At 43.2% G+C, this 12,077-nt stretch overlaps 1 protein-coding gene and 1 non-coding gene across 10 annotated transcripts in view; one reads left to right on the top strand and one right to left on the bottom strand.

Moving 5' to 3' along the window:
• Positions 1-12,077, bottom strand: part of Acap2 (ArfGAP with coiled-coil, ankyrin repeat and PH domains 2) — a 120,196-nt gene that overhangs the window by 66,877 nt on the left and 41,242 nt on the right. For all 9 annotated transcript variants that reach the window (XR_009056799.1, XR_009056800.1, XM_057763770.1 and 6 more), the window contains exons 2-4: positions 10,866-10,923; positions 2,356-2,475; positions 1,531-1,584 (exon numbers count right to left, since the gene is read on the bottom strand). Coding sequence is in view for 7 of the 9 variants with exons in the window: in XM_057763770.1 (XP_057619753.1) it covers positions 1,531-1,584; positions 2,356-2,475; positions 10,866-10,923 (232 nt within the window). In the remaining 2 variants the exon portion in view is untranslated. The remainder of the gene's footprint in view (positions 1-1,530; positions 1,585-2,355; positions 2,476-10,865; positions 10,924-12,077) is intronic.
• On the top strand, positions 8,693-8,822 carry LOC130872295 (small nucleolar RNA SNORA63). Its single transcript, XR_009056905.1, has one exon. It is a non-coding gene; the product is annotated as a small nucleolar RNA SNORA63 (small nucleolar RNA).

Here is a 12,077-nt window from a genome sequence, read left to right as displayed (position 1 = left end):
TTAGGAAGACTATAGGCTTACAGTTTCAAACTCTTCTTTGAAAATTCCACCTCCTAATAATACTAGACTGACCAAAGTGAGCTAATTTTTTTTTCTTTACTAAATAATTCTTTACATTTCAACACAAATTATTTAAAACATCTTAATACAGAACTGTATACACATACATACAAACACTATTACCAACTTCTGGACCTTATGGCATCCATTACTGCATTTCAGAATTCATTTCATAATGTATTTCATAAGACCTGCTAAGCAGGTCTATCTGTACCACGTTGAACAACTTCTCATTAATTACACCCAGAAGACAAATACAGTAGTTCACATTATCTCCCTCAACCTAAGTCTTTTTATCTCAAAAAGTTATTAAATAAATCAATGGTAACAAATGGTTCATATAATACTTCAACTCCAAGTGACTATTGCATACTGAAAAGATATTTAGGGAAATAGATACATATATAGATATGTATGCTCTAAGCTTCTGCAACATAAGAAACAGTAATCTTCTGTGAGACTGGATTCCACACCAGAACAAGTGACCACTTATGTGATTACCAAGTATAAAGTAAAGCCAAAATACCTCCTAGGACTGCAGAAATTATATTATGAAATTAGACTATAGACGATATCAGGATGCTTTCAGTGGCTAAGTGGTTAAGAGCACTGTTTGCATCTCCAGAGGACTCAGGTCTGATTCCCAACACCCAAACAAACAGTGGTTCACAACCATCTTTAGCGCCAGTTGTTCCAGGGGGTCTGGTGCCTTCTTCTGACCTCTGCAGGTACTAGGCATGCTCATACATGTAGGCAAAACACTCATACACATGAAATACAAATAAAAATAAATGCGTCTCTTTTTTTGAGGCAGAGAGTTGCATCTGCCCATTTTTGAAACAGCTAACAACTCAAATAACACTGATATATAACTTCAGCCACAATAAGACCAGCCCAGTCCCCCCCACTCCCAAAAACATTGCACAGAACTCAAAGTGGAAAAATAACTTTAATGAGTGTTATTTTATGGTATTGAGTTTATTATGGGGGAACATCATTTTCCGCAGTGGTGAATCCATTGGGAAACTGTCCACGCTCCAGTAATAACCATGGCTCAACAAGCCATGCTCACTGAGCACACTGGGAAGAGACTGACTGTGCTAGAACTGGAAGTGAGGAAAGCGGACCCACCCCCTTCTTCCCCGCCACACACACCTATGGTGGTTTTTATTTCCACCCCAATATAAGACCAATCAAGTCATCTCATAAAAGACTGCCACTCAAGAGTGTCAACAGGGGGCTGGAGAGATGGCTCAGCGGTTAAGAGCACTGACTCCTCTTCCATAGGACCCAGGTTCAATTCCCAGCACCCACACGGCAGCTCACAACTGTCTGAAGATCCAGTTCTAGGGGATCTGACACCTTCACACCAATGCACATAAGATAAAATTTAATAAACCATAAAAAATGTTTAAAAAATAATAAAGAGAATTAAAACAATCATGGTATCACCTACTCACTGATACTTACTGTGTGAAAATTTATCATTTCTTGAAGACTGTCAGAAAACTTGGTCAAACTTGTCTGTAAGGAAGAAACCAAAGGAAAATCAAGTCACTCGCAAGCTACTAAAATAAGTTACAAAAATATTACTTAGCATTTAATCTGACAAAACTCAGGTTAGCCTGTAAACAATAACACTTCCCAGGACAACCTCAATAACTCACATGATCTGCAGACCACCACAAGTCTACATGTGATAACATGTTAAGGCCTAGAAAAATCAAGGAATTGGTACTGCCCCATCCACAACATGAGATCCTAAAGGTTTGATAGCATCAACAGTGTGCCTCTGTAAGCAACTATGGATCACGTAATTATCACAACATACCTGTTTCTTCCCAATCTAGTTTTCACCATGAAAGAAACATCAGTAGCACTACAGAGCACAACAAGGGATATAAGCTAACTTGGGACCACAGGCCAGCCAGAAGCAATACAGCTCCAGGCACACAGTTGGGTTCTGTTCTGATCTGAGTAGGTTAATATTCACCCACTGGTGACCTGATTCTGCTCGTGACCCCTGCCTGCTTCAGTTCACCTGTCTGCATGCAAACCTCAAGTCTGTGAAGCGAGGGTAGGGCAGTGATGCTAAGTATGCACAACAAGAAATCAAACTTTAACATACTACTACCTTAAGGAAACACAACTGTGGAACATGGCTCCGAGGAATGGCAGCCTTCTACTCTGGCTAAGTTCGCTCTAACCATTAATAGGCAGATTAATACATGATCATAATATCATAAGGCATTCTGTCACACTCATCACTTTACCTGTAATCTTAGTGATACCAACCTCAACGACAGCGTCATTGCTAGAATACTGTGCTAGGTCTCGAATCCCATTCATGAACTGTTTATTTGCAACACAGAAGGCTTTGCCAGTGTCAATCATCGCGATACAGAGCTTCACAAGCTGGAAAAGAAGACAAAGTTGGAAGGGAAGTGAATGTAGATGGGCCTTAGTCGACCGTGTTAGCAGTTACACATGAGTTAGCCTACTCGATCCAAATCACATCCCATCAGTAAGTAGAGTAGTGAACGACATTCTCCTTTGCCTTAGAAGGTAAATTCACAGGAAGAGCGACAGCAAAAAGTCAACCTGTTAGGACCCAAAGGCTGTGTGACAACGCCCCATCCCTCTCCAGCACATCACATTCAAATCCATAATTTAAGCCCATAAGTATTTATTAAATCCTCCTAAAAGAGGAGCTAGGGAATGGAGCTCAGCGGTAGAGCACTCCCCTACACGTGGGTTCAGTTCATCACGTGCCACACACGCACGCGCGCACACAAACACACGTACACACACACGTACACCCTAGAAGGAAGAGAAGGTGTATGGGCAGCACTGTGATGAAAATATAGCTACACTTTTCAGCTGTGGTTACTAGAGAAAAGTACATAAACCGGCACTATAAGTTAGCCACGCGGCTCAGGCTCGCCCCATCAGAGCAGACCTACGAAATGACTAACCAGCCTCACTGGAAACTACTAGAAAAAGAAGGGTTTCTTCAATGCCTGTGTTAGGCATTGATTACAACCTCAGGACTGAGCCTGCATCAGCCTTTCCCTGCTCCCTTCCTCTCTCCCTCCATCTCTCATTGTATCTTCATTGTGATTCATCCACATCACATATGGGTGTGCTATATACATGCAGCATAATAAAAATACCCAAGAGAAGGCCAGTGCTAGGGGTGTGGCTGAACTGTAGAGGTTGCCTAGCATGCAACAGACTCAAATCCAATCCCTGGCACCAAAAACAATGACAACCCTACAACAAGTGACAAATTAATAGCATCCAAAGCATATTTTTTAAAAAATAATATTTTTACAAGTACTAATATTTCAATAAAACACATGTATATTCTTTTGCATGCTTAGGAAATTTCTGCAAGAATTCGAAAGGCACTAGGTGGGTATACTCCTCCAGCAGAGGGTCAGATGGTCAAAAGGCACTAGGTGGGTATACTCCTCCAGCAGAGGGTCAGATGGTCAACAGCTTTTACTGGGCACACTTCTCCTGCCTTTGAATTTTGTTCCATGTAGGTAATGTTACTCAACAAATTGAATATCAAAAATAATTAAATTAAAAGGAAAGGCTAATAGTACAGCATGATTAAAACTGGATTTTCAGCTCAGTCTATTTAAACTCAAATCCTAATGGCATTTAAGCGAATCTAGGTGACCTTAGCCTTAACAAACTTGTGAGGCTCCCTGCATAACCGTAACAATGGCACTAACCTACAGGAGGCTTCGGTCAAGCAGAGCCTCCACAGGTGCTCAGTAGCTACCCAGCAGAGGTCGGGCTTCCCTGTCAGCAAGGTTCCTGGCTGCTACTTGCTTCTGTTTTCACTTTATAAGAAACAAAGAGAAGGCAGACAAGGGAAAGTAGAGAGGCGACAGAGGGTTTGCACAGAAAAAGAGATTTTCATTACTGCAAAAGAACGTGCTGTTTCTAGACTAGGAGGAAGAAATAAAAACATTCCCACCAAGCAGTATGAGAGTGCTGTGTCAGTCTTAGTGGTCAGCCACGCAGGGCCACAGTGGATCCACGCAGGGCCACAGAGGAGGCAGCGAGAGATCTGTGATCTATGAAGAGCACTGTGCCAATCTTAGTGGTCAGTCACACAGGACCACAGAAGAGGTGACAATAGACCTGTGACCTGTGAAGAGCACTACAATAGTCTCAGCAGTCAGCCACGCAGGGCCACAGCGGAGCCACGCAGGGCCACAGAGGACGCAGTGAGAGACTTGCGATCCGTGAAGAACACTGCATTAGTTTCAGCAGTCAGCCACACGGGGCCACAGCGGAGTCATGCAGAGACACTGAGGAGGCAGCAAGAGACCTGCCTTCTGCTCTGGAGGCAAGAAATGGTATCTAGCATTTCAGGAATCTGTAGCTTTACCAAACAGACTGTAACTTCGTTACAGCCTAGGTATGGGGCACAACACATCATAAAGCTTCAGAAAAGGGGAATTCCACTAGGCATGATGGTGGCTATAGCCCTAGCCTTCAGAGGCTGGGGCAAAAGAAACATTAGCATGGGGCTAAATCGCCCCCGCTAGAGATGCTCAGGGTGATGATGGGGAAGAAACTTGGATTACACAGTATGGGGTCCAGCTAAATCGCCCCTGGTAGAAATACTCAGGATGATAATGCACAGTCAGAAGAAGACACAGTAGAAGGAACTCTCCCTCTCCTAGTCAGGACAGCAAGTCACCCACAACTATGCTCAGGAGTGAGGAGAATCCACACAAACCCCAGAATGCAAAGATCTGGGTCCCAGATTTCTCCAACCTTAACATTTAATGATGAAGTGAGCGGGGTGTAAGATGGTCAGACTCCAGGACAGACAATGGCCGCCAGAGACATCTTTTGAGTGAGTATGCTTTTTGGTCACCAGTGGGAGCAAGTTGCCTGCCAGGCACAAGGTAAGACTTTTTCTTTTCTAACAAAAGCAGACTAAGAAGTCTGCAAAATTCCATACGGTGGACAGGTCATTTGCTTGTAAAATATATACAAAAGGTTTCACACCCAGGCCCACCTAAAAGAACACCAAGAAGTCTGCACAGGGACGAAGTCATATAGCTGTGAGGTGTACAGGAAGTCACTCGTCTGTGCCCCTGGCTAAAAAAAACAAATAGGTTCACAGCAATGAGAGACCGTTTGTTTGCATGCTACTTTGTGTGACAAAGTCTTCAAACACGAGTCTCACCTCAAAGACCACGACAGAAGACACAGGGAAAAGCCTTTTGTGTGTGGCTGTTGTGCTGAGGCATTTACCAAAAGGCATGAGAGACACATGCACAGTGAAAGGAAGCGGCCACCAATGGTACCATCCAGAGTGAGCTGAGAAGTCGCAGGAAGTAGCAATGGCCCCTGAAGCAAAGCAGCAGCTGGAGACCATCACCTGTGGTTGTGATGGGTCAGGACCCCTTGTCCAGGGAGCAGCAGGACACTGAGGTTGTAGCGACTGCAGTCAGTGAACACCTGCGGCCGCTTTTGTGGGAACTTAGGGAGCGCTGTGCTGGGTGGACCTAAGGCGGTGCTCAGGCTGGGTGTTCTTAAAACTTGTCAGGGCAATTCCATTCCTAAGTGCTCACCAGTTTCAGGACCTTTCAGGGCCCAGGATTAGTGCTCCCAGTAAGCCCACCTCCCTTCTGCCTGATTGTTTTTACGTGAAAACTCCTGTGTCCAACTTAAAGCAAGCCACCTCTGTCCCATTTGTACTTAATTCCTCTGTTTGCCAGGCCTGTGAGTGCATGGCACAGGGGAACTGAACAAAATGATTTTCCAATCTTCTCAATGTCTGTGACTTACTGTCACTTTAATAACCAGATAAGAGTATTTCATATAGAAGCTGGTGGTGACGACCAAGAACACTGCACACAGTTGGAGATGCAGGATGCTGTTGGTTTTATATTTGTTCTGCAAATGTCTTTTTTATAGCACAGTTTTTCATTGTTTCTGAGAACAAATGAGGGCTGCTTTGCTGGAATGGTTCTTCATCACTGTGATCTGCCCTGAACCCGGCTCACACACAGGCTGTGGGTCTTGTACCGTAGGGTTGGAGGGACTAGGATGCTGGTGGGTTAGGGCTGAGTTCTCAGAGTCTTCTCTTGTACAGTATGCTACTCCCCACCAGCAAGCATTTGTGGGGTGGACCAGAGGGGAGAAGGCAGGGCTCTCGGTCTCAGATACAAGGGTTTCGCAGGTGTAAAAGTCCAAGATTTTCTATGTCAAAATCTTACTGATGCCAAAATTGGTTTGTATTTAAGTTCAAGATAGGACAAGAAACAAAACTGTGTGGGCAGACCCGCCTGTAGTTTACAGACCACAAGCTTTGGGGATGCTCCATGCCATACAATCACTCACACAGAAGATGCAATACATTTACTTAGACCAGCAAAAGCCCTGTAGTGTACGAACAGCAGTGTTGGTCTTGACGATCCAGGGGAAAGACGGCTGCACTGCTGGGGGCAGGGAGCACACTGGACCTCTCATCTACAAGCAACAGACTTTTAACCAAATTAAAGGCTGTTGGACCAAATGTTTACATGTTGTGTTTATATTTCACTGCTGTATACAGTTTTAAATAGTTGATTGTCTTTTTGTAGTCAAAAATTAATTATAAACTTTGTTTCAGGTGTGGATGTACCAATTTTTTTTTAAAGATTTATATATTTATTATGTACACAGGGTTCAGCCTCCATGTATTCCTACAGGCCAGAAGAGGGCACCAGATCTCATTACAGATGGTTGTGAGCCACCATGTGGTTGCTGTAAATTGAACTCAGGACCTCTGGAAGAACAGTCAGTGCTCTTAACCTCTGAGCCATCTCTCCAGCCTCCCAATTGTCCTTTTAACCATTTTCACAGGGATAAACTGAAATATCAACAACTGTTTGGATTATATTTTGTTGCCAGTAGTGAACTCTGTAGGTACTAGTTATTTTAGGATTTATATACTTGTAGAAAATGCCAACTTCAACATTATAGTTTGGTTCTTAAGAGTTCTCTTCTTTTTAAAACATACATTAATTTCATTTTCTTAAAATAATCTAAGTCATCCAGGCAATGGTGGTACATGCCTTTAATCCCAGAACTTAGGGAGCAGAGGCAGGCAGATCTCTGTGAGTTCAAGATCAGCCTGGTCTACAAGGAGAGTTCCAGGACAGCCAGGGCTACACAAAGAAACCCTATCTAGAAAAGAAAAGAAAAGAAAAGAAAAGAAAAGAAAAGAAAACAAAAGAAAAGAAAAGAAAAGAAAAGAAAAGAGAAGAGAAGAGAAGAGGAAAAGGAAAAAATAAACTACTTAAGCAAACAAGCAGGACAGAAGGCCAGAGGCGCAGAGGGCCTAAGACAGAATGGCACTGAGACTAGGAACTAAGGGATGAGGGTATCAGAGAGTGGTGGGCTAGCAGCACTCTAGAGCTCAGAGAGTACAGCCGAATGGTGAGACAAAGACTGTGGCCAGAGACATATGTGACAGCATTAGCACAGCCACCATCACAGGAGAACGGGCGCAGAATCACACTGCAGTTGCCCAAGAGGAAGGGCTGGCTTGGTGGTGTAGAAAGGGCAGAGATTTTGCCTATCAAATGGCAGTGATGGATAAAAATATAACTGAATAATAAAAAGCTAAAAACAGAGTTTTTGCCTAATTATAAATGTCAGCTTGGTCTAAAGTGTCAGGCTGGTAGCCTAACCTATTTGTCCAGCACTTTTTCACTAAGGAATTACTATGTCATAGGCATTTGCCAGTTGACAGGAACACAAACAACTCATTGTCTGGTAAGTGATCTCTCTCTCCTCTCCTCTCCTCTCCTCTCCTCTCCTCTCCTCTCCTCTCCTCTCCTCTCCTCTCTTCTCCTCTCCTCTCTTCACCTCTCCTCTCCCCTCCCCTCCTCTCCTCTCCTCTCCTCTCTTCTCCTCTCCTCTCTTCACCTCTCCTCTCCCCTCCCCTCCTCTCCTCTCCTCTCTTCACCTCTCCTCTCCTCTCTCCACCTCTCCTCTCCTCTCCCCTCCCCTCCTCTCCTCTCTCCACCTCTCCCCTCCTCTCCTCTTCTCTCCTCTCCTCTCCACTCCTCTCTCTTTTCCATGTTTAACTGACGATAAATCCAACTTTGCAGCACTGCAGTGAAGATGAGAAGTGAACACAGGACTTTGTGTCCAGTGAGTGCAAGGCCAGAAGAGTCTTTTCTGCTTGTTTGCTGTTTAAGACTGTCCGCATCTCCAGGGAGCTGTCTGCTGCTGTCATTGCTAATTCAGAATTTACCACGTTGGGGCTGGAGGGATGGCTCGGCAGTTAAGAGCACTGGTTGCTCTTCCAGAGAGCATGAGTTCAGTTCCCACATGGCGGCTCACAGCCTTCTGTAACTCCAGATCCAGGGGATTCAACATCCTCTTCTTGCCTCCATGGGCACTAGGCACGCAAATGGTGTACAGACAAACATGCTGCTAAAATATCCACACATATAAGAAAGAAAATAAAAATACATAGCATTCGCCAGGCATGCCAAGAACCATGCCAAGTGCTTTGCCCTGATAAAACAGCTCATGTCATTCTTAGGGTATCTCTGTGAGAGAGACGGATACTCTTACTCCCCTGGTGGGAAAAATAAGAAACAAGCAGGATTTAACTACAATATGGCTGTAAGTGCTGTGTTGTCATTCCCCTGATCAAAACAATATTGTTTCTTAACTATACCTGTCAGCTATACACCCAGTAGCAGCCAGGGACACTTGGTCTCATACACAGTAGAAATTAATGTATACCTTACTAGAGATTCTTGAATAAAAGGTTGTTAACATTTGCGGGGGAAAAAAATGAAAAAGAAGAAACCAAGGCCCAGAAATGCTGAGGAGTTTGCCCAAAACCATGTACCTTACAGTTACATGAGAGCCTCAGGCCAAACCAGGCAGCTCCAGGCTCTGTGCGTTCAAGCTCAGAACTCTGCTACAGCCTAAAAATCATAATGTTGTCGAGTTTAAGTGAAAGTGCATTGAAGAAACGATGCAATGAAAGCAAAAAGGCCAGGAGTTTGGTGGGAATTGAGGAGAGATTTCACAGACAGGTACCAAGCACACCAAAGAAAAGACGCAGTAGACACAGAGATCAAATCTAGATGGCAACAGTGAGACTCCATGATGCAGCGAACACCAGAGCGCCTTCAGGAGTGCATACCTGGACCCATGAACTCGACCACTCGGGAGGACTGCACAAGCCAGAACCAACTACTGGAGGCATACAGGATACGCAAAATAACCATGCACTAAGTCACCAAACAAGTTTAGTTGGTCACTGGTATGATTTACAATGATATCATAAGCAGAACTTACCCTGCACGATGTTATGAAAGCTGGGAACTGAAGGTACCACCCCCAAAAGTTCCTCACGTTGCCACCCTTCCATAATCACCATTCCTTGTGAGCCTCAAGGTCTACTCTCTCAGACCACAGCATCAAAAGGACAATAGCTCAAGAATCTGGACAGGGACGCTTATTTTACAGGGAATCACGATCTTACCCCAGAGAAACACAGAAAGTAACTGTGGATCTTTGAGAAGAAAGGCAGGCGTCGGGGAACAATATTTTAAACACTATTAAGTTTTCACACTCTCTAGGTCCCCTTTGGTTAAGAAAGACTCTAGGATTCCAGTATTTTGATCATTCATGGGACAAAACCGGTCTCGCTGAACATAATGGACAATGAGGACTACTGAGAACTGAAGAACAATGGCAATGGGTTCTTGATCCTATTGCACGTAATGGCTTTGTGGGAGCCCAGGTAGTTTGGATGCTCACCTTAATAGACCTGGATGGAGGTGGGTGGTCCTTGGACCTCCCACAGGGCAGAGAAACCTGCTTGCTCTTTGGGCTGAGGAGGAAGGAAGACTTGATTGGGGGAGGGGGAGGGAATGGGAGGTGGTGGCGGGGAAGAGGCAGAAATCTTTAATAATTAAATAAATTAATTAATTAAAAAAAAAAGATTTGAAGGTTCTTTGGGTTAAGTGTGACTGAATCAGGACCTGCACCGCCCCACCAAAAGATGACCGGGTGATGCCTATGTACCATAGGGTCCAAAAAGACTGTTTTACATGGCAATACCATTTAACTGTCCAACCAAAATCACTGTCAGGAGAGAAATTTAATCTGTGTGCATGCCTATCTCCAGGAATCTGGAGAAATATCATCAAACAGCAGTTATGAAGGAAGTCTGAACAAATGGGTCAAAAGCCATGCAGTTCTCATTCAAATGCTTCTGCCTGGTACACAGCAGATAATGCTTCATGGACATACATCCAAAAACCATTGTCAGTAGCAAAAGAGAAGATGGGAATCAGCGTATGCTTACCCTTATATAAAATATAACTGTATAACTGTTAAGTATCTTAAGTATTTCTAGAATTAGCTTAAAAATGGAATGAATACTTAAAATTTTATTTGTATTTGATTTACATCTAGGATTTACAACTAAATTTACAACTAGGATCATGAGCTTATATATAAAACCCATCACGTACCAGAAATGACAAATGAGACATTCTGATGGAGAGGAGAGGAACAAACTTCTACCTAAAGGAACCTCTGTGGCTTCTGAAGTCAGATGTGGACACAAATCCTTGTTCTGACAATTGAACAGGCAAGCTACTGTCTGTCTCTAGGCTTCATTTCCTCCGGTGTCCAATCAGGAGGACAGCACCTACTCACACAGAGATCCCAGTGACATAAACCAGCTCCGAGTGAGGGCACTACCCGTTCACTAGGGAAAATAAGAATAAATGTTTTTCAAAGTTTACCTTATCGAGTTTTAGTTCCAGCTCCGCCACATCTCCCTCTACTTCTTCCAAAGCAGCCCTAGGAAAATTGAATACAAAGTCAGTTAGTTTATTTCTTTAAAGGTATACTTTACTCTTGAAAAATAATTTTCCATTCTAAGTGAAGACATAGATATGAATATCCTTTATGTAAATTTAATGATCATGCAATGGCACAGATAATAGGTTAGGTCAACAAGAAAATACATTAGGCAAACTATTTTAACATTTATTTTTAATTACATGTAATTATGTATGTCTGCATGTGGTTTTGTGCACATACACACAAGCGCCCACAGAGCCCAGTGGTGTCAGATCCCCTGAAGTAGAAGTTGGGACAGTTGAGGCTTCTGATGCCGTGAAGGGAATCAAACCCAGGTCCTCTAGAAGAGGAGCAAGTGGTCTTAATACCAAGCCATTTTACTGTCCCCAGGCTAACTTACATTTAATCACTAATACGATTCAAATTAGTAACAGTATTCTGAACTGTTTGTGTTTTAAAAAATGAGTTAGGGTATGTAAGCAAGATACCAGAAAATACAGAAAGGACACATTAGTCAAATAAAATCATCCAAACGCCTACTTTCAAAAAGAAAAATAGAGTAAAACATTTTAATAGTTGGGCCTTAACTGACTCTGATTTGTAGATAGTGAAGTATATGAGACCAAAGAGCAATGCACTAACAGTCAAAGGGGCTTTTACTATGAGAAATAGCTTATAAAGATCCCTTTTCTCCTGTCGATAGAATTTTAATATAGGAAAATCAGCAAAGATTAGGTCGCACAAAAAGAAAAAAGTAAACAGTGAGCCAGATGCTCTTAACGACAAAGAGAAAGCAGCTGAGGCCACAAGGTCACACGCCAAATGAAGCAGCTGCAATTAGAACGTGTTAAGGGTAAGATTTTACACTAAGAATGATGTGTAATAAAACACAAGTTACACATGTTCTCTGTGTGTGCTGGCCACAGGATCCCAACCTTAGGCGTGCCGACTTTCCACTGCAGAGCCAACCATAGTCCCCACGCCATTTCCGTACTCCTACTGATGTCCTAGCCATTTTCCAACCGTTATTTTAAGAACTAATCAAATTTTGCTTTAATTGGATAGTAATGGGAGACTACCTTCTTCTTCTCAAGCAATGGACCAAACAAAAGACAACCAGGATATAAACCCTATTTCCTATTTCCATAAAT

Source organism: Chionomys nivalis, chromosome 3, assembly GCF_950005125.1.
Source record: "Chionomys nivalis chromosome 3, mChiNiv1.1, whole genome shotgun sequence".
Taxonomy (NCBI): domain Eukaryota; kingdom Metazoa; phylum Chordata; class Mammalia; order Rodentia; family Cricetidae; genus Chionomys; species Chionomys nivalis.
Note: the sequence above shows the minus strand (reverse complement) of the source record. Positions and strands in the feature narration are given on the sequence as shown.